Source organism: Schistocerca gregaria, chromosome 5 (genome assembly GCF_023897955.1).
Source record: "Schistocerca gregaria isolate iqSchGreg1 chromosome 5, iqSchGreg1.2, whole genome shotgun sequence".
Classification (NCBI taxonomy): domain Eukaryota; kingdom Metazoa; phylum Arthropoda; class Insecta; order Orthoptera; family Acrididae; genus Schistocerca; species Schistocerca gregaria.
This window is the reverse complement of record NC_064924.1, coordinates 62,634,750-62,658,258: the sequence shown is the minus strand read 5'-3', so window position 1 is coordinate 62,658,258 and position 23,509 is coordinate 62,634,750. Positions and strand designations below refer to the sequence as shown.

General features: G+C 39.7%; 2 protein-coding genes across 3 annotated transcripts in view; one reads left to right on the top strand and one right to left on the bottom strand.

The window, feature by feature from the left end:
* Positions 1 to 13,954, top strand: part of LOC126273468 (DNA replication licensing factor MCM4) — a 79,924-nt gene extending 65,970 nt beyond the window's left edge. For both annotated transcript variants that reach the window (XM_049977030.1, XM_049977029.1), the window contains exons 10-15: positions 6,078 to 6,165; positions 6,260 to 6,420; positions 6,518 to 6,635; positions 8,882 to 9,123; positions 13,291 to 13,501; positions 13,585 to 13,954. In XM_049977030.1, coding sequence (XP_049832987.1) covers positions 6,078 to 6,165; positions 6,260 to 6,420; positions 6,518 to 6,635; positions 8,882 to 9,123; positions 13,291 to 13,501; positions 13,585 to 13,689 — 925 coding nt within the window. In that variant the 3' untranslated portion in view covers positions 13,690 to 13,954. The remainder of the gene's footprint in view (positions 1 to 6,077; positions 6,166 to 6,259; positions 6,421 to 6,517; positions 6,636 to 8,881; positions 9,124 to 13,290; positions 13,502 to 13,584) is intronic.
* LOC126273469 (1-acylglycerol-3-phosphate O-acyltransferase ABHD5-like) overlaps positions 1 to 23,509 on the bottom strand; it is a 228,430-nt gene that overhangs the window by 116,362 nt on the left and 88,559 nt on the right. The gene's annotated exons all lie outside the window — the stretch shown is intronic.

Genomic DNA, 23,509 nt, shown 5'->3' with positions numbered 1-23,509 from the left:
TCTCCCAAAAAAGAAAAAGAAAAATATGTTTTTCATATGAGGTGCATTTTGCTGCCGCCTACTGCCAGGTACTCCAAATAAGTGACCTCAGTAGTCATTGGAGATTGTGAGAGAGCAGAATTGGGTGCTCCGTGGAACTCATGGACATTGGATGTGGTCAGGTCGTTGGGTGTCACTTGTGTCATCCGTCTATAAGTGAAATTTCCACACTCCTAAACATCCCCACGTCGACTGCTTCCGATGTGATAGTGAAGTGAAAACGTGAAGGGGCATGTACAGCATATAAGTGAACAGGCCAGCATAGTCTGGTGACTGACAGAGACTGCCGACAGTTAAAGAGGGCCGTAATGTGTAATAGACAGACATCTATCCAGACCATTAAACAGGAATTCCAAACTGCAACAGGATCCACTGCAAATACTATGACAGTTAGGTGGGAGGTGAGAAAACTTGGATTTCGTGGTCAAGCGGCCCCTCATAAGGCCCATCAGGCTGGTAAATGCCAAATGATGCCTCATTTGGTGTAAGGAGTGTAAACATTGGATGACTGAACCTTGGAAAAACGTGTTGAGTGATGAATCATGGTACAATGTGGCAATCGAGTGGCAGGGTGGGGGTATGGCGAATGCCTGGTGAAAGTTATCTACCAGAATGTGTAATGACAACAGTAAAATTTGGAGGCGGTGGTGTTATGGTGTGGTCATGTTTTTCATGGAGGGGGCTTGCACCCCTTGTTGTTTTGCATGGCACTTTCACAGCAGTCCTACAATGATGTTTCAATCACCTTTTTCCTTCCTGCTGTCAAGAGTAATTGGGGATGGTGATTGTATCTTTCAACACGATCGAGCACGTGTTCATAATGCACACCCTGTGGCAAAGTGGTTACACAACAATAATATCCCTGTAATGGACTGGCCTGCACAGAGTCCTGACCTAAATCATGTAGAACACGTTGTGGATGTTTCGAACTCAGACTTCATGCCAGGCCTCACCGACCGACATCGATACCTCTTCTCAGTGCAGCACTCCATGAAGAATGGGCTGCCATTCCCCAAGAAACATTCCAGCACCTGATTGAACATAGGCATGTGAGAGTATAAGCTTGTCATCCAGGCTAAGGATGGGCCAACACCATATTGAATTCCAGCATTACTGATGCGGCGTGCCACAAACTTGTAAGTCATTTTCAGCAAGGTGTGTGCATACTTTTGATCGCATGGTGTACACTTTTTTATTGAATGATTTTACAGTTACTGAGTGATTGTTGCCTTCAGGGTGTTTCTGAAACAAAGCAACAAAAAAAAATTTCTGACTTGGGACAAATGACGCCTCAGTCTTTGCTGAGTTTGGTTATGGTATACCTAATGGGCCTACTCAGTGCCACCATTCCTCTAGTAGCTGTAGTATTTCGATAGGATGAGTTACTACCGTTAGGCATGATGGTGTAATGTTGTCTGTCAAAGGACTGGGGATATGGTTCAAATTTTGAGACTGCAGAGAGGGTACAAACATTTTTATAGCAAAACAATTATTGGTGAGCCACGCATGCTTAATTAAAATTTCAGAATGCTAAAGATGTTGATTTGTGAAAGGAAATTTTATTGGTGTTGGGCACAGTTGTCCAAATGATATTGTGGGTGTAATAATCCTTACTTCCAGATCTGCATGTGTTACTTCTGCATATTCTAACAAACTTTGTTGTCAATAGGGTGTTAAACACTCCTCTTCCTTCCTTAACATCTGGTTATAAAAGTGTCATGCGATATGAAGGTACCTTCAATAACAATCTCTCTATGAGAATTTAAAAGGGATTGCAGAGGCATTGTACTCAAGAGATAGATCGCAAAATGATACCCTTCTAGTCATGGCAACTACCCTTCTAGTCATGGCAACAAGAGTTGATGAAGTAAGTAGTTGAGTAGTATGATGTAAATGTAAAATTGCATCCTTCACTCTAGTGAAGTTCGGATCTATGAGCTAATATGATATTATATACATTGATGCGAGAGAGCTGCTGCAGGAATGGGAAAAGTGAAAAAACATACATAAATATGGTTGCATTGTCCTGGTCACCTGCATTGTTCCATCACTGCAGCTTGTCTGCAGTGAGGGACTGTTTTGGAAAGAATGGACAAAGGGAGAAATGAGGTGGCAAGCAGGAGGTAGAGTTAGAGGGAAGGGTGGCTGAAGGCTGCAAGTGCGCAGTAGAAACGTGCATGGGATAGGTATGTGGCTCCAATGATCTCACTCTGTTGCAGGCAGGTGTGTTACGTATGGCTCACAGCAATGTGGATAATTGGATTGCGAAGAGGATATACAACAGAAAAAAGGACTGTTGAGAGGGGAATGTGAGTGTAGAATGAGTGAAATGATCGAATACCACTTTGGGAAAGATGGGTTGAATGTTGCTCATTTCTGGGCATTATATGTAGTTGAAACACTGGTAAAGGATATGGTTAAGATGTTCCAGTTTTGGTAATGGGTTGGGAGCTCTGTTGTAATTGTTTCATTGAGGTGGTTGGTGTGCTAGGGGCGGGAGTGTGTATCACAGCAAATCTGTTTGTGACTAGGTTCAGTGGGTCCTCATATCCCTAATCCTAACACCCCCTTATTATTATGTATCGCCCAGAGAACTTAACAGTAACCTTAGCCCCTGCTTTTGTTGCTAATCAAACTGAGGAACATTCTACCCACAAGCCTCCACACTCCCACCCAAAGTGGTATTCCACTGACCACCGAATGTAAAAAATGTCAAGGTCCATCCTTATACCGCTCTTACTTCCAACAACTTGTCCCCATGGCTCCTGCTCCTGTTAGCTTAAACAAACTGTAGCCTTTATTCTCACCTTCTAGCTTACACCACTGAAGAAGGCGCTGAGGAACTGAACTTTATTCTACAATGCTAGGGCTCAAATTCTTGTTGAGTTGTCCATAGTTAAAAAGTTTTTTTTGTTGTTTCACTAAATTTTATTATGAAAAATGCTGGAATGATTTCATTGAAGAAAGAAGGTTGGAAGATTAGGGTGTAACAACCTGTCAACAGCGAGGTCACTAGAGGTGGAATTCCAGTGAGAAGGATGCATCCAGTTTCCATCCTTAGTCGGCACTTGAACTGATAGTGGCGATACATTAAACCTTAACTTTCCTGCCAGCATACCCATGCTGCGAGAACATTTTACAGTTGAATTCATTTGCTCGGATGACAGTTCGTACCAAATCTATACATTGCATCGAATGACAATATTATGGACACACAATCATCTTTAATGTAAATCATTGAAGGAGATGTAGTTCATTTGTACATAAATTAACCATCACCCTATTGTCCAACCTGTCGGTATAATTGCTCAAAAGCTTATCCAGCTTCTAATCATGTGTCCCATTTTCATAAAAGAGATGGGAATGAGAAATAAAGGCAAGAAGCAACAAATGGAAGTGAAGACAAAACACTGTTAAACAACCTACACCACAGACTGATGATGCTAGAACATGAACATCAGCAATAGCTGACGACCCCAAAACCCACATTTGTAAACGTAGTTGCTGAAGAGCAGCCCTTAACAAACAAGTGCAAAAAAAAAAAAAAAAAAAAAAGTCAAAGAACCTACTCCCTGGCTGCTGAAACATGTCATTTCAAGGTCATCCCACAAGTGCCACAAATTTGGCAGTATGATTGACAAACAACCCAGGAACATGAGGCACTGTGTCTTCTGAACCAATTATAGCACAGCAACAAAAGCTGGTTTTGGTGTTAGTGCTACCATGTTGCTGGCTACTGTGTTAACATTGTGTGTTAGTGGGCGACCGCCTGATTCTTTATAGCTGTGTTGCGCTATTGCGTCACCTACAGTTTCTCTTTATTAAAGGCTGCCGCCAAAATGACGATGTTCATATTCAAAACAGTAGAAAGTCTTTTACAATAACAAAGTGGAAAGGCTGCTACGTGAAGGTCGCACTGCTATAGATGATGCCTCGTGCAGGAAGAAAATAGACAGTGTTGGTAAGCTCAATAAAAGCGCACAGGCTATAGATGGAACTATACACAGGAATGAACAATTAATGATTCCTCTTGATAACAAAGGCGAAGAAGGTTTTGGCACCGATTAAGATGATGGTGAAGTAGAGCTGCATGGAGTTGCTGCTGCAACCTAGTACACTATTCATCTTTCCCTTTATTTCGTTCTACGATTGTGGATAGCGTGTTCTTTGGTATGCTTAGGCTTACATTATTATGAAACCTTTTATACACAGCTATCCCAGCAACAATTCGGAACGACTTCTCATAGACATTTGGGTGTTGTTTATTTCCCACCTTTGTGTACGGTACTGGCAAATGGTTTTTCTGCATCGTTCTCCCCATTGTTAGAAAAAAGTTCTTTGCTGTACTTCTGTATTCATTATTATGCCATGGCTTATATACACACTGATTGTAGCTTACATTTACAAAACATACTTCGGAGTTGACAGGTGTGGGCCTCTGCAGTGGCAGCTGTTGCAATCTTGCAATTGCAGTATAGCCAACTACTTGTGAGCTGTCTAGTGACATGTTTCAGTGACCCAGGTATAGTGTTTGCATATTAATATAACATATAAGGGAAAGCAAAACAGTACAACTAAACAGAGTTACACCATAATCTTCAGGGCACAATTTAATTACAGTCAATCGCAGGGCCAAAGGGGGAAAAGAAACATCAGATCATGAGCTTAGCATAACATTTGTTTGTGACTGATCATCTGTAAGATGGCTCAACCAATGATGAAATGGCACTTGAAATTTGTGTCAAGTAGCTTGCAAGCTTTTCAAGCAATCTTACAAATATCACAAGCATCTCACTTTGGCTGAAAGACGGTCAAGGATAAAATGAAATCTCAAAGATAAGATAGCTTCAATACTGTAGTGGAATATAAGCAGAACTCCAGACTAAGAGACTTTAAACAACTTCATTATAACTCTACCCCAGCTGTACATCCTTTATGAAAGGCACATAATGTACTATGAGGCTCTACTATGACATGCCCCTAAGATAGACCAGTTGAGTATCTCATACTGAGAGGAGAGTTGTCATATCTTAACAAACACAGGACAGAGCGTGTACGACAACAGGCTTGCTCTTAGGACAGAGCATGTATGACAACAGGCTTGCAAGTAACCAAATATTTGTACTCCAGTAGCCACTGTCTGATCTGATTGCATTTGACAGAAAAGTCAGTTACTGAAAGAAAGCTTATGAGGTGGATATAATGCAAGATAAACTGGATGCTCTACAGAAAATGTCTGTGTTTGAATAACATACCAGTGTTTAGGAGTGGGCAGATCACTTTAAGATCCTGTTTTACCAAGTCACCAGTGTTTGTTTGGTTTCAGAAAGTGAAAACACAGCTAATACACATTTGGTTTCAAAACGAGAAAACACAGCTAATACACTATGCACTGCATGTTCTTTCATTCATCATGTTTCGTAGATACCATTTAGAAGATGAGAGAACCTTCAGGAATGTGGAATGGCTCAAGGTAAATATAACCATAAGAGAGGATTTTCCTCACATCGATGTGCACCATTTTACATAGCATAGAATTTTTCACCTTTTGCATCCATGTGATTCAGTTATAAGAAGCATAATGTAAAAGATAATTGAGCTTACATTTGAATCTTTGAATTATATACTGTGTTCTTTACTTGAAATGTTTCTGAGCAAGGCCAGTAGAGCATATTTGATCCAGATTGTAAAATAAATTTTGCAATCTTCCTGTGTTACGTGTGGAAGGATCATGTAAAAAACAAAATTATGATTTGTGTGTCAAGTCTTGATTTTTCACCACCACATTTGTAAGTGAAACAGAAAAGAAAATACAAATAACAGTATGAAGTACTGTTTACCAGGTACTAAGCGTAGCTTATAAAGTGTTATTATATAAATACAGAAAGAAATGGCCCTGTGGAAGAATGAACACGCTGAACGTAATTAAAGAATAGGACAGGCAGGACTAAGTTTTACTCTAAAGCTACATTATTTCAGGGTGCTTGGTATAATTCGTGTTAAAATAAGTACTTGTTCTTTTTACTGTGTGCCATTAGGGGTGCGTTAGTTCTGGCTGACAATGGAATTTGCTGCATTGACGAATTTGACAAAATGAACGATTCAACACGCAGTGTCCTACATGAGGTGAGCTCCATCAAAATTAATTAGTCTTACCAGTAGGTGTACCTGTAAACGTACTATGTGTTATACATTCCATGCCCTTCTTTTTCTTCTACAGGTTATGGAACAGCAGACATTAAGTATTGCAAAGGCTGGAATTATTTGCCAACTAAATGCACGTACCTCAATATTAGCTGCAGCAAATCCTTGTGAATCTCAGTGGAACAAAAACAAAACAATTATAGAAAATATTATGTTACCCCACACATTAATGTCCCGGTAAGATATATTTTATTGCTTTTTTAATATTTGATTCCTTTCTTTATTTTTTAATAACAATAGATTGCAAATAGTATTTCAAATCTTCTTGTTTCAGATTTGATCTAATCTTTTTAATGCTCGATCCTCAAAACGAGGTGTATGACAGGCGACTTGCACGTCATCTCGTTTCACTCTATTATCAGAGTCGTGAGAGGGAACAAGAAGAACTTATGGTAATTACATTATTTATTTATTTATTTTTATTCATATTTTAAAGTCCATGTTACGAGGGTGATTCAGATATAAACCTTGGCCACAGCCTGTGGTTTAGTGGCTAGTGTTGCTGTCACAGGGTCCCGGATTTGATTCCTGGCCGGTTTGGGGATTTTCTCTGCCCGGGGACTGAGTGATTGTGTTGTCCTCATCATTTGACTATCATTATCATTTGTGACAGTGGCTTGATTGGGCTGTGGAAAAATTGGGACTTTGTATGGGCACTGATGGCTGTGCAGTTGAGCGCCCAACAAACCAAACATCGTCGTCAGGCATAAACCTTAAAGGTACCACAAAATTTCTGAAAGCTGTACTACCAACTTAGCAGTTTGTTGCGTCACAGGAAAGGAAGCTGCGTCACTACAAAGATGACCACCGCATTGTCAATTTACACTACATTGAAGTAGCAATCTCATGTACACGTCATTGGATGTAAGGAACTTCAGTGTCATTTCCAGATCAAAGGTGATGGATGTATTGACAGAGTTGTTTCAGGGGAACACTCGGTATTATCACCAACCTGAAATAAAAAGACTGAATAAGGAATGATGCCATAGCTCATATGAGTCAAAAGGGACAGACCTGCTAGTATAATAGGAGGCAGTGGAGCATGTTTTTCCAGTAGAACAGCAGAATGCATCAGTCAGCAGAGCTCAGTGACTTTGAACATAAACTAGTCATCGGGTGTCACCTTAGTAACGAATCCATCAAGGGCATTGGGCATTCCAACCCATCTAAAGCTGTCCAAGTCAACTATAGGTGATAGTATTGTGAAGCAGAAATGTGAAGGAACAACTACAGTTAAACGAAAACCATGCAGATTTCATGTACTGATGGACAGGGACTGTTGTGTGTTTTGTAAAAAATGATGTGAAATCAACAGAAGAAATCACTTGTGAGTTCCAAATTGCTACCAGCAGTCTAGTTTATGTAATCAGTGCTAAGTGATGCTTGAGGAGGTGAAAAGAGTGACATCAGTGGTCAGTGCTAAGCGACACTCAGTGTGATGAAAAGAGCTGCCTAATTTGTCAGTGGATGACTGGTAACAAATGATTTGTAGTGATGAATCGTGCTATATTGTGGCAATCTGATAGAAGAATTTGGATTTGGTGAACGCCTGTAGAGCAGTACCTGCCCTAATGTGTTTTGCTCACAATGGAAAAGGTGGTGGTATGGCATGAGGGCATTTCTTGTGGTTAGGGTGTGGTCCACTTATTATGCTTAAGACAGTGCGAAATGTGGAAGGATACACATAAAGTAATGCAACAGTTAGAACGTGATGATTTATTTATCAGCATGAAAATGCAGCCTGTCGCAAAGCTGTATTTATGAAGCAGTGGCTTGTGGACAACAGCATTATTGAAGTGGACTGGCCTCCAGAGAATCGATGGATGAACTCAGTCGAACGCCTATGGAATGAGTTAGAACATATACTTTACTCCAAATCTCAGCGTCAAACATCACTTCTGTCTCTGTTTTGGATTTTGTGTAAGAATGGGCTGCCAATCCTCCAGGCATCTCTTTGAATGTGTCCCCAGCAGAGTTCAGGCCTTAATGAAGGTGAAAGGTGGGAATATCCCATAGTAATGCCCACTAACATATTTCTGAATAGTTTTGAACAGAGAGAGTACACAAAGTGAGGAAAAAATAGGCTGTTTTGTTAAACATCAGTACAAGACATTCCATAGGCAATTGTTGTATGACACTGAGAAAACAGTTCGAAACCTATTGTGAAGAACGCAAACCATCATGAATAAATTGTCATTAAGAAATTGAAAGCTAGAAATGTCAATCAGGAAAAGCCCTGGTCAGATTAATTTATCAAGAAGCCTGTCTTTCCTGCTGGAATCTTGTTGTATGCACCTTTTCCTGACTGCTGCTCGCTGCTTTTATAGTCATTCATAATTATTTCAAATGATTATCAATGACAGTAATGCTACATTGCAAATAAAACATGGAGAGGAGTTGGATGTCAAAGGTATTGGCAGTTTTTGAGACAATAGAATGAAGAAACCCTGTAGATTTATGTAAAAGAAAATACAAAGAGTAAAGACACTATTTGCAGTGTAATGTTAGTGTTTGTAACTGGTATTTGTAGAGAGCAGTGAAATGTATGAATTTATCATAACTGATATAGCTACTGTTTAAAAAGAGACAAAATTAACATTCCTCCTGCTGTAAAGAAATGTAACCTTTCTTTTTCTAGGATATGGCTTTGTTACGAGACTACATCGTTTATGCCAAAGAGCATATTCATCCAAAACTAAGTGAGCTCGCATCACAAAGACTTATACAAGCATATGTCGACATGCGTAAAGTAGGCAGTGGGCATGGTCAGATATCAGCATATCCTCGCCAGCTGGAATCCCTCATACGTCTCGCTGAAGCTCATGCCAAAGTAAGGTTTTCTCAAGTTGTTGAAGTTCTGGATGTTGAAGAAGCCTATAGGTGAGTGGGGTCAGCAAATATCTCAGTAAATTTTATGTTGCCACAAGATTTAAAATTGAAAACAGTTTTTTTCTGATGAATTTAGACTTCATAGTGGTACCAAAAGTGACATAAGAAGTGTTATGGAAGCTTTAGTGTAGAACATCAGTTATGGTCTATGGTTCGGGAATACTTATTTATGAAAAGTCTCTGAGCATTTAAGTGATTTTGAAGTTACATCTGTATGCAATTTAGAAAATGTTTTATCCAGTTGCACAGGGATGTAATCTCAAAACCATGTATGTAATATCTGTAGAAGTAGAAACTAGGATTGCTTGGTCAAAACATTAAAGAAGCATCCATGAGCATTGCTTTACAACGAGACCACATGACTGTTGGATTTTTGTATATACATTTTTTTTAATATATGAGAAGTTCAGAGCTCAAATATAAATCTTTCAAAGTAGTATGATGCAACTTGCAAAAATTCTCGAAAAAATTGACTTCAAAGTTTTCTGAGCATTTTCATTTGTTCCTACAGTCTGCATACATACATCAGAGATAGTTAATTTGTTACATATGTTTCCATCTTTATATATCTCATACTTACAATAGTTCATTTTATTTTCAATGGTATTTCAAATTGATAACAATTCTACGTCCTTTTCATTGCTATGAAGGAAATGCCAATAAATACATACTTAATATGGATGTCTATTGAATTTTGAAATTTCAAATTGATAACAATTCTACGTCCTTTTCATTGCTATGAAGGAAATGCCAATAAATACATTACTTAATATGGATGTCTATTGAATTTTGAAAAACATGCATTGCTTTTTTTGTGCTTGTGTCATAAGAATTGTTTTTCTCATCATGCATGAAAATTTTGTAATTTCCGTATTTATTTTATGGCCTTTGTTTTACTAAGTACAGTTAAATATTTGTTATCAGAAGTTAGTCATGTTTAACATTGACTGAATAGTAACCTCAGACTCCATCAGTAAATATTTCAGGGCTAAATTGCCCTGGTCGATCTGAAGACCATAGCAATTTAGCCCGGAAGTGTTTACTGATGAAGACACCGGCCGTGAAAGCCTACATGGGATAACCTCAGACTGACATGGTATGTCTAATTGAAATTTATTTAAATGTTCTGTAGAACTCGTCTAAATATATTGGTCGGTCAACAGACATATTGTACGGGACATTTGTTGCTTAGAATCGTAGTGGCAGAGCTGAAAAATTTATTTCTCCTGTGTTAGTGTAATGAGCATACCCTGCAGAGAAAGCAGGTCTTATTTTGTATAGACCTAAATATATTGGCATTTTATGTGATCTGCCAACAAAATGTTAAATGTGAAATGTGCAGTGTGTTGATGTAATGTTGTTTTTAGTTTTATTGTTTCATACTCCTTCTCTAGTGCTCTTTGACTTATTGTGTGTAAGTGCAGGTGGAAATACATTTGGCTTGTCTGTGTCTTAATATTTAACACAACATCCGTGCAGCATTGTATCTCTCTCTCTCTCTCTCTCTCTCTCTCTCTCTCTCTCTCTCTCTCTCAACAAAGCAGAAAGCTGCCATCAAGGTAGGTGGTGCTTAAAGGTGAGTGTCTGGATGGTTTCTTTTAGGACAAGTGACTAATGACCTTTGTATTGACGGGAAATTAAAGACTCAATTCTCCCTCCCCAAACGCTGTCTGGTATCCTTCCCCAACCAACCCCTCCCCAACTTCCGTATGTGCACACGTGGTGTGCGCGTGCGCGCGCACATACAGTTGCCCTACTTACGATTAACTGCAGTGTGTTAACATTGTCACAGAATAGTGCGTAGTCAACGGTTGTAAGTTACAATCGTTTGTAGATGACAATATCAATGTAGAACACCTAGTTCAAATTCTTGGATTTGCAGCCTTGTTGGGTCCTAGGCGTTCTTGTTCGGAACAAAAATTGTGATGGCTGGAAAATAGTTTATTAAGAGAAAAAAATTTTGTCACTCTCAGGGTTAATATCCAAATTAAGCTCCCCATACCTTTATTCTTAAATTTTTTGCAGAGGTAAAATATACAGGGTGTTACAAAAAGGTATGGCCAAACTTTCAGGAAACATTCCTCACACACAAATAAAGAAAAGATGTTATGTGGACATGTGTCCGGAAATGCTTAACTTCCATGTTAGAGTTCATTTTATTTTTATTTTGTCATTATGTAGAGCACTTCCTCGATTCACCACCAGTTGGCCCAATTGAAGGAAGGTAATTTGACTTTGGTGCTTGTGTTGACATGGGACTCATTGCTCTACAGTACTAGCATCAAGCACATCAGTATGTAGCATCAACAGGTTAGTGTTCATCACAAATATGGTTTTGCAGTCAGTGCAATGTTTACAAATGCGGAGTCGGCAGATGCCCATTTGATGTATGGATTAACACGGAGCAATAGCCGTGGCGCGGTACGTTTGTATCAAGACAGATTTCCAGAACGAAGGTGTCCCGACAGGAAGACGTTCGAAGCAATTGATCGTCATCTTAGGGAGCACGGAACATTCCAGCCTATGACTCGCGACTGGGGAAGACCTAGAACGACAAGGACACCTACAATGGAAGAGGCAATTCTTCGTGCAGTTGAAGATAACCCTAATGTCAGTCGGAGAAGTTGCTGCTGTACAATACTATCAGCAGCTGATTGGCCTCCACGGGTACACTTCTGCGAATGGGTCATCCAACAATGTGTCAATGCTCATTTCAGTGCAAATGTTCTCTTCACGGATGAGGCTTCATTCCAACATGATCAACTTGTAAATTTTCACAATCAACATGTGTGGGCTGACGAGAATCCGCACGCAGTTGTGCAATCACGTCATCAACAGAGATTTTCTGTGAATGTTTGGGCAGGCATTGTTGGTGATGTCTTGATTGGGACCCACGTTCTTCCACCTATGCTCAATGGAGCATGTTACCATGATTTCATATGGGATACTCTACCTGTGCTGCTAGAACATGTGCCTTTACAATTACGACACGTGTGGTTCATGCACGATGGAGCTCCTGTACATTTCAGTAGAAGTGTTCGTCCCCTTTCAACAACAGATTCGGTGACCGATGGATTGGTAGAAGCGGTCCAATTCCATGGCCTCCATACTCTCCTGGCATCAACCCTCTTGACTTTCATTTATGGGGGCATTTGAAAGCTCTTGTTTACGCAACCCCGGTACCAAATGTAGAGACTCTTCATGCTCGTATTGTGGACGGCTGTGATACAGTACGCTATTCTCCAGGGCTGCATCAGCGCGTCAGGGATTCCATGCGACGGAGGGTGGATGCATGTATCCTCGCTAACAGAGGCCATTTTGAACATTTCCTGTAACAAATTGTTTGAAGTCACACTGGTACATTCTGTTGCTGTGTGTTTCCATTCCATGATTAATGTGATTTGAAGAGAAGTAATAAAATGAGCTCTAACATAGAAAGTAAGCGTTTCCGGACACATGACCACATAACATATTTTCTATCTTTGTGTGTGAGGAATGTTTCCCCGAAAGTTTGGCCGTACCTTTTTGTAACACCCTGTAGATAAGAAAAAGTCCCTTCCAATAGTGAAGCACTGTAGTTCTTAAAGAGAGCTTGGTGTGATGGCCTTTGTTTGAATTTGGCTTTGAGACCAGTCTTAATAATGCTTGCTGCCACATGCCCTATCACTAAAAGCACAAGTTTTGCACAAGGAGATTCTGGTCATATTTTGTTGCTTACATTAAGCGTTCAAATCTGTGAGTCACAGCTGCAGTGTCTGTAGCTACTGTGTGCCACTTACATTCACACATATGTAATTAGAACTTCTTAGCTGTCTGTGAGAAGGCTGATGTTCTTTTCTTATACTAGACCAAAGTGAATCAGTCACATCTCTGACAATGGGTAAAAATACAAATTTATTGACTTCAGTGTAATCATAAGAAAGATGGTCCACCAATAATCTTAGCTTCACTGCACTAGGATCTTTTGGGACAATTCTATCAAATAGACAGATCTACTACTTCAATTTGTTACCAAAAAAGGTTGTTTACTGAGAAACAGATCAACATTTTTGTATACACTAAAAACAGAAATAGGTAATGATTCTGCAACAAAATTTGAAGTGTTACTGATGTAACATAATGTGATGTGTAAACTTAAGTGTTTCTTTTTTCCTCCAGGCTACACAGAGAGGCTTTGAAGCAGTCAGCAACTGACCCACTATCTGGCAAGATTGATGTAAGCATCTTGACTACAGGCATTAGTACAGCTGGCCGTAAGCGTCGCCTTGAAGTGAAGCAAGCTTTAGCTAAATTAATTAGTGCTAAGGGCAAAGTTACAAGTTTGAACTACCAGAAGACTTTCAGTGAATTCAAAGATAGCTCTGAACTGGTGAGTGGAGAAATCTAGTCTGTCCCCTAGTTAATTTGCTCACTAATAATCACAAAAGATAACTTGCCATACTTTTGTTGCAGATGATAACACGAGAAATGTTTGAAGATGCGCTGAAGGACTTGCAGGACGATGGTGTCGTCAATGTGGTTGCAAAAAATATGATCAGACTGAATGTTCTTAGCTAGTTTTGGGGTGTCTCGTAAAGTTAATTTTTCATTTTTCCTTTTTTCACTGTTCATTTCACACTGTATATTACATGGACATATTTTAATTCCTTGTTAATGAAATGTGAAGTATTCACAATAATTGTGAAACTATAAATAATTGTTGCATTTTAATTGTATTAATTACATTATAACCCAAGACAAATTCTACTTTAAATGCTTTTCATGCTCTATGTTGCTGTATTGTAGTAATTTCAAATGAATTAAATGTCAGCTGGTTATCTAATATCTGCCTGTGCATTTCATGAGCCACATAGAGAACCTGTTTAATTGAATTAGTGTGATGATTGAGGATCAGAATTCAGCCATAGCACCAATGTGACGTATAATGTTGCTTAATTGCTTTATTCCATTCTGAGACTATGCATCTACAAAATGTGTTAGAAAAACAAATTAGTAATTACACCTTGTCTATGTAACATTTTAATTTTTTAATGATTCATTATGTAAAGCGTCCATGTCTGTAGCTTTGTTGTCAGCATGACAAAATGCCATGCAGAGGACCCGTGTTTGATTCCAGGTACTGTCATTAATTTTTCCTTGGTGGGAGGACTGAAATGAGGTACACTCAGCCTCATGATGCCAATTGAGCAGGTACCTGTGCAGTAATGGCTTCAGGTCACAAAAACTGACAAAGGCTGGGGGAGCTGTGTGCTTACCCCATGCTCCTTCATACAACATTCAATAATGCCTTGCTGGGGGATGAAAGGGCTGTCAGTTGGTGCCAATGGACCACCCAGGGCCTGTGGATGGAATTCATTATCTAAAAGACTTGTTATATATACAGAATATTTTATTTCCAGCTGATTAGCAGCTCAATAGGAAGGACAGTTGGCGGGTCTCAAAGAGGTTAAGAAAGAGAGAACTTTCTACTACTGTGGTATCATTGTATATTGATTGGGGTAGATTTTGATCACCCTCTTTCTGTCCAGCTCCTTGAAATAAACAGATGGCTTCACAAAACTTTAGCACATTTTGGAGTAGAGGTAGAAGCATTCTTAACATTTCATTGTACTTTTTAAGAAAAAAAATTTCCAAACAGTTGTGCAGATTGGGAAGTTACTTCATTTTTGCTACCAGTTTCGGCAATTCAATATGCCCTCTTCAGGTCCATATGGGTCTCTCAAAAACCATCAATATTGGCATATTGGGAGCATCAGTTTCTGCAGGTCTTGAATTCTAGAGTGCTTCCTTTGAAGACCTGATTGCAGCTTGGGAGTTGTAGTCAAGCCTTTAAAGGAAGCAGTAGATAAGTCATGACACCAAGAAACAGATTGCTTCAGTATGTCAATATTGATAATTTTTTTTAGAGGTGCATATGGGGCCTGAAGATGGCATATTGAGATGCCAAAACTGGCAGTGAAAATAAATTAACTTCTCAATTTGCACAGCTGTTTGGCGAATTTATTTTAAAATATTTGACCAGCCATTGTCCCATATCCACAATGGATCAACATATACCTTCACTGTAGAGTCTTGCCATCCTATAATTTTAGTCGTTTTTCATCCAGGGACAATACATGTGCTGACAATTTCACATAATACTGCATGTTACTATAAAAACTCTTTCCTTTTACCATTCAGCATGCTAATTTTTCTGGGTAATCTCTCTCTCTCTCTCTCTCTCTCTCTCTCTCTCTCTCTCTCTCTCTCTCTCTCTCTCTCTCTCTCTCAATTCAGGTGAAGTAAATATATGAGCTATGAAGATAAGGAACTATTAAACAACTTTTTCATATGTGGGCGGTACTTTACAGTTTCCTCTTAAAATTAGTGACCTCTCATTGCTTATGGACTAGTCACTTGCTTTGCAGCCTGGTGCTTAGCCTCTAAGCCCGACATCAATGTCTTATTCAGACAAATACCCTGCTCTAATTATCTAGTTTTTAGTGAGAAGTTAATACTGTAATCATCATTCTTTTATTCTAGAATGATCATTTCTTCTATAATATTTTGTGAGAAGTGCTGTGAGATATTCCTGAAAATTTAAAATCCCTATAGCACTCTGCATGAGATTTGTAGCCGAAGTAGAACAGCTTTTGTGGTCAGTTTAATATAGGCTGCTGGAGATGAATATTGTTCTCCATGACTGTAAGAGGTATAGTGTGGCATTCATCTAGATGATGATTGACAGAACTGGCTTAACAGGAAGTCCAGGCATAAAGATCTAATGTGAATTAAATGTTCTCACCTTGATAAACAGCATGGGTTTGCAGAAATATGAAACTTGGGACCTGGCATGTTGTCCTAAATGTAGGGACATCCACAAATAGAGAAATAATGTCTGATGAGCCCAGAGAATTGGTACGACTACCACTATGTACTTAATACTTCAATAAGGTGTATTGAAATAATAGGAAGTTCAGAAATTTTGTAGATAATGCAGTTGTCTGTGTAAGAAAAATTGAACCAACTTTCATATAAACTATTTTGTTATTTTCACCATTACAAGTCGTAGAAGAATGATGCAGTGCATCTCGTGTGTGCTCTGTGAACATAGTGCAGAATAATTTTGTGTGTTCTTGGAGAAACTATTTGGCATTTCTGGTGTTCACTGGTCTCATCAGCAAAAAGACTTAAATTCATTCGAATCCCACATTCAGCCATTTTGATCATTCTCAAACTTGGATGATTAATAGCCATTGGGACAAGGTTGCATAAATTCAGAATGGTGTTATTTTCCTTGGATCCTTGTTCTTAACAACTTTTTGGCAATTATCATATAAGTCATTAGTTTTATTTTTTAACTTTGCAGAAACCAAGTTCTTGGTTTTCAGGTTTAGTTTTGCCTTAGTTTGTGTTAGTTTTATTGCTTTAAGACCACCAGCTCTGTACACAGCTTTCTTCCAACCTCAGTTGAAGCTAACATTTTTTTTTTTAAGGTATTATTGCTTTACCCATTTAAGAGAATAAAAGTAACTTATCATCGGGAGATTTTTGTTGTAACAGTTCCAAAGCCATATTTAATTTGTATTTTTTCTGTAGATTTTTAAAACTAAATCAGATGAAATGATATCTTTGAGTGTGATAAATGCTTTTGTTCAAACTTAAATTTCTGGTTTCATTGTTTGGTGAGGACACAGTTCTATATGCAGCTTAGATGTGGCCTCAAAGAAGGAAAGTTGGGAACAAAATTAGGACAATGGTAATGGGCTATATGAGAGGGTTTCTGCAGTTGATGTTGCAAGATACGATAACAAAAGCAGGTGGTACAGAGAAGAATGGAAATAACTTGCTTAATAACAAAAACAGTGGAGATTATATTGCTTTAGCGGTATGGGAATGCATGGAGAATGCCTAACCATAGGTGGAAGGAACATTTTAAACTGGGAACGACTTGAAAGAAGAAAGGGAGGAGAGCCAGTGGTGAGAAGGGGAAAATACGTACATTTAGTAATCGAAGACTGAATGACTGGAACAATAAGAGGCCTGTGGAAGCCCGCACTGCAGCAGGTGGTCACATTAATGTGACTGGGCAGTATGTTCAAGCATACATTTCTCCGTTTTCATATTTTTGTGCAATGCTTGTGTTTGCTTCTTACATTGATAAAATTACTTTTCCTTGTGATTGTAGGTGCAAAATAGTGTTATTTTACAAAAAATATGAATTTTATGCGCTTTCATTTTTTATGAAAGTTATACATCTACATTTGTTCTGTGCAAACTGTTAATTTCCATAATTTTATCTTTGATTGCTGCAGCATGGATGTGTAGGGAACTAAGGAATATTCACAGTTTCTACAGTAAAACATGACTCTTGAATTTTTAGAAGCACGTTCTTCAGTTAATAGCTACAACAACGCCACTTAAAATTTTCTAACACTTCTAAATAAAACACACGAACACACACACAGAATTTCTAGCTTTCGCAACCGACGGCTGCTACTTCAGGAAAGAGGGAAGGAGAGGGAAAGACGAAAGGATGTGGGTTTTAAGGGAGAGGGTAAGGAGTCATTCCGACCTGGTACAGAAGCAAATAACCAGAGCCACTTCCTCATCCCCTCAAACCCAGAACCTCTTACAGAAGAACCCTAAAAGTGCCCCACTTGTGACAGGATACTTCCCAGGACTGGATCGGACTCTGAATGTGGCTCTCCGGCAGGGATACGACTTCCTAAAATCCTGCCCCGAAATGAGATCCATCCTTCATGAAATCCTCCCCCCTCTGCCGTCCACCTAACCTTTGTAACCTCTTGGTTCATCCCTATGAAATCCCCAAACCACCTTCCCTACCCTCTGGCTCCTACCCTTGTAACCGCCCCCGGTGTAAAACATGTCCCATGCACCCTCCCACCACAACCTACTCCAGTCCTGTAACTCGTAAGGTGTGCACGATCAAAGGCAGAGCCACGTGATTTACCAACTGACCTGCCTACGCTGTGACGCTTTCTATGTGGGAATGACCAGCAACAAACTGTCCATTCGCATGAATGGACACAGGCAGACAGTGTTTGTTGGTAATGAGGATCACCCTGTGGCTAAACATGCCTTGGTTCATGGCCAGCACATCTTGGCACAGTGTTACACCGTCCGGGTTATCTGGATACTTCCTACCAACACCAACCTATCCGAACTCCGGAGATGGGAACGTGCCCTTCAGTATATCCACTCTTCTCGATATCTGCCAGGCCTCAACGTCCGCTAATTTAAAGTTGCTGCCGCTCATACCTCACCTGTCTTTCAACAACTTCTTTGCCTCTGTACTTCCGTCTCGACTGACATCTCTGCCCGAACTCTTTTTCCTTTACAAATGTTTGCTTGTGTCTGTGTATGTGCGGATGGATATGTGTGTGTGTGAGTGTACACCTGTCCTTTTTTCCCCCTAAGGTAAGTCTTTCCGCTCCCGGGATTGGAATGACTCCTTAACCTCTCCCTTAAAACCCACATCCTTTCGTCTTTCCCTCTCCTTCCCTCTTTCCTGAAGAAGCAGCCGTCGGTTGCGAAAGCTAGAAATGTGTGTGTGTGTGTGTGTGTGTGTGTGTGTGTGTATTTTTTTTACTGTGCCTGTCTACCGGTGCTTTCCCACTTGGTAAGTCTTGGAATCTTTGTTTTTAATATATTTTTCCCATGTGGAAGTTTCTTTCTATTTTATTTTCTAACACTTCTGTTACATTCTCTCGCCAGTCAAACAAATCTGTTTCCATTCCACTGATAGTATTTCCAAACCAGACAACGAGTCCTGGCTCACTGTGGAACGTGAGTACTTTCTAAATGTTTTTAGCTTGGAAAAAGAACGTACAGGTTTTGCAGCAGCCGTGGGTTCTGTTAGATACATTTAGACGGCTCTACATAAAGTCCTTATCAGTATTAGCCGTTCTGGAAACAGTAAGTGCTTCATTTCTTAGATCTTCGTCACAGGCGGTAGATTAAAAAAACATTATTACCACGTGTGCATCCTTAACGTGCTTTTACTTATAACAGGTAGACAGTAGTGAATAAATATTGTCAACATAGGATAAAACTGTTAGTTTAAGCCCTTTCACGGGCATCTCATCTTTGGAAACATCGTCGAAGAGCTTCTCTGCTGCTTTAATTTGTTTGTTATGTAATATGGCCCATCTTTCACAGGTATTTGAAGTTTAGTCAGGTAGTTTGTCGTATAATCCTTTGATGCTAGGTATTTCTGACAGCAACCAAGCGATATGTCGCAGTGGTTCACACACACTTGACTCCCAGCTGGGAGGCTGGTAATTCAAATCCCAGACTTCCCATCCTGGTTGAGGTTTTCCGTGAATATCCCCTAAATCTTTTGAAGCAAAAGCTGGGATGATTCCTTTAAAAAGGATACTGCCCGTTTCTTTACCCATACTGCGACCTGTGTCTAATGATGTCATCTTCCACGGGTTGTCAAACTCTATCCTCTCATCCTTTTTTCTGACAGTGCCGATCCTAAGAAGTTAAATACAGTCGAAACGTCCATACTTGCAAACTGAGAGGCGTTAGGCAGTGTATTAATTGTTTACAGTGGTTTACTTTTAGCCGGAAAGGGTATAAGTTCATGTTTTTAAGACCTATTGCTTCATTTCTTTGCATTTCTGACTCTTGCGTATTATACAGCGTGGCGCACAAAATGTGTTACCATTTTGTTTTTGAATATAAACTTTATTGCCAATACAACCTGCTCAATATGTCCACCATTTCGTTTCCAAACTTCCTTCAAACTAACACTGAAGTTAGTGATTACCCTATGGTACATGTCTTCCATAGTTTCACTGCAAGCTTGAAGAATAAGTCTTCTGAGCTCCATTAAATCATGTTGACGTTTCAGGAAATTTTTCCTTTAGGTACCCCCTAAGAAAAAAGTCACATGGGTTTGAAGTCTGCACTATTGGGGTGGGGGAGGGGGGGGGGAGGTGGCAATTCTCTCCGTCATTGAAGCGACCTGGAAACCTGAGTGAAATGATCCGCATGTCGAAAAGCTCGTGTAAAACTCCAACACAGTGTTTGCAGTATCTGGCCTTGTTCCATCCTGCATTAACCACTGCTTGTTGCAGGGCAAAGCAGTAGCAAGAAGCCGTGGAAAGAAGTTATTGCTAAGCATGCTCAAATAACGCTCGCTGTTCAGTTTCTTCAAAGAAAAAGGTCCAATAAGTCCGTGACTGGAAATTGCTGCCCACGCTGTAATCCTTGGAGCATAATGTTGTCGTTCATGAAGCACTTGTGGGTTTTCAGTTGCCCAAAAGTGTACATTTTGTTTGTTAACCACACCGTCTAAATGAAAATGCGCCTGGTCTGAAAACCAAACGTTGTTGAGAGTTTCTTCCTTATCCTCCGCCCACTGGGTAAACAGTAGTCTCTGCTGCTTGTGTTCTTCAGCGAGCTGTGCTCAAAAAAATGGTTCAAATGGCTCTGAGCACTATGGGACTCAACTGCTGTGGTCATTAGTCCCCTAGAACTTAGAACTACTTAAACCTAACTAATCTAGGGACATCACACACATCCATGCCCTAGGCAGGATTCGAACCTGCAACCGTAGCAGTCGCATGGTTCCAAACTGCGTGCCTAGAACCGTGAGACCACCGCGGCCGGCGCGAGCTGTGCACAGGTCATCTTGTACATATGGAGGTAAGTTTTGAGAATGCGTTGAACGGAGCGTCTGGATATTCCGAGTTGCGCTGCTGCCTTTCTACACGATTTCCCGGAACTTCTCTGCACAGCAACTCGTACCGCTTCAATATTCTCCGGCGAACAAACAGGCTTAGGCCGAGGTCAATTTGCTTCCAATACTGTTCTTTGCTGTACAAATTTATCGTACAACCTGTGGATGGTCTTCTTTCAAGGGACCCATTGTGTGTTAAACTATTGTCGTAAACGCCTCTGAGTCACAAGAAGGCTTTTCATTTCATGAAAAAGTAACACAATTGCTGATTGTTGCTGTGTCGTCAGACTTCCATTGTCAGTCATTGCTGCTTACTATACAGTGGAGGTGGCAAAAAATAATGTAACGGATAGAAATAACAGGTTACTGAGAAGTAACAGTTCCTGCAATAACCGTTCCTCTGATACAGGCAGTTATTTCAATAACTGTCAAATGTCAACAGTGCCTCGCGCCATCTGCTGACCGAAGATCGTACTACGATTTCCCGTCAACTCAACGGAGATCTGGCTACGAACTAAGGAGAGGGTAGACCATTTGGAAGGCGTTCTATAGGCCATGGGAATCATTGTGAGACTGCGCTCCATCTGTTGATAAGAACTGTGTACTATACCTTGCGTCTTCGTTACTTTTAGCACAATCAATTAAATAAAGTTAATTTCTGAGCGGTGGCTGATAGGAGCTACAGTACAGGCATTAACAAGTACAGTCATTCCCTTAAGCCACCGCCTCATATGTCAATTTAGCTTGGACGGGTAGTATAAAGAGAAGTACCATAAGGAATTCTAGCGACTATGGAAATAACTGTCAGAGATCGGTATTTTCGTCTGGCTGTTATCGTTATTGGCTCACAGTTCTCGCTCTCTGGCAGTTATCGGGCTACCATTACAGGTAACCCGGAAGTTGGTAACGGGATAACTGTGTGTCTGTGTTCCTGACAGTGACTCCAGTCTTAGACCCTGGTGATATTTCAGAGACGATAGTTACTGAAGCGAACAAATATTTATGTACTTATTCGAAAATAGCTGCTGGCCATTGCGAATGACAAATAACATGCCAGGAAGTATAACATAATACAGTTGAATATAATAATTATTATTATCCTCATCATTTGTCAGGAGATTGTGAAAACATGTGAATATATTGCAGTAACTGCTAATATTTACAGAATTGATACACTGTTATAATAAAACACAGCTACGCACTTTTAATAAATTTATCATACACAGAATACCCGACCTTTACTGTTGCAACTAAGTACTGTCAAAACTGAAATATAGCAGAATTTTTACCTAAGCTGGTCTACCAGTCTCTGTTACGATATTCATCTACAGAGTAGAAGGAGGGGTCAGTGGAAGCGTCCGATTCCACCTGTCTGCTTCAACGTAAAAAGGTTTTGTGGTGTGTGAATGCCATTACGGCACGGTGTTTATGAGTTCGTTTTTGTGTGTGTGTGTGTGTGTGTGTGTGTGTGTGTGTGTGTGTGTGTGTGTGTGTGTGTGTGTGTGTTGGGGGGGGGGGGGGTGGTCGATCTAGTTTGCAGTTCCAGAATTTGCTGGTGGTAATTCTTTTTTATTTCTAGCTGTGATGTTTTTTGTGTTTATGGAGTATTGAATGTGATTTAATTTATGTAGGGATGATTGATTTGTGGACTTTTGTGATTGTGGTATTATTTTTCGCAGTTGTAGGTGTTGGTTTTTTGGCATCTGTAGCTGTGGTGGACCTATATAGGTCACCGGAAATGACCGATTCCCATTTTCATAGTTGTACGTGTTTACCTATGTAGGTCAAGGGAAATGTCCGATTCCAATTTTCGTGCTTTTAGTTGTGGGTATTGGTGTTCTGGTATGTTCACCTATGGTTGACCTAGTGTTCAAGGGAAGTGTCAGATTCCTGCAGATTTTTGTTGGTGCAGCAGAATGCTGTACTTTATTATTTTTGTTCTTCATTTTGTTTTTTGGGATCATGGTGTGTTTGTTTACTAGCTTGTTCTCACCCTAAAACCCCCAACTTCCCGCAGTTCCCCCATTGGTTTGTTTGTATTTTTGGTGGGAGATGTTATTGTATTATTTATATGTACCTTCGTGTTCGTTGCCATGTGTATGTAGTGACTTCATAGACACACTTAAAATAGCCATTTCCGGCATATTGATGATGGGTGGAATCACACACTTCTGTATCATAAAGTCTTTCAAACACACTGTAAACCGTGCTTTACCTGAAACCAAGTTTTTAATGGTTGCTGACTTGCTGGCAGTTTATTGAAAATGCATGTTCCTGAATATTGGACCCCTTTTGGACCAAGGTAAGTGATTTTAGGTCTTTATGTAGATTGCTGCTCCTATTTCTAGTACTGATATTGTGTATTGAGCTATTGGTTGGAAATACTTATAACAAGTTTCATTAAGGAATAAATATACTAGGAAGCAGTGGTTAGAATACAAAGTTTCTTGAACAATTTCGTACATGACATTCTTGAATTTATACCACAAATGATTTTTATTACATGTGAAAAACTTTTGCTACGTTTGATGAGTTACGATAGAATATGCTCCCTTACGAAATAATAGAGCGAAAAACTGTGGTATGCCATTCCCAACTGAATTTATTATCAAGTTGTAGTCCCAGAAATGTAACACTGTCAACCTTTTCGATCTGCCTGTCTTCATATGTTAAAAACATGCTGTA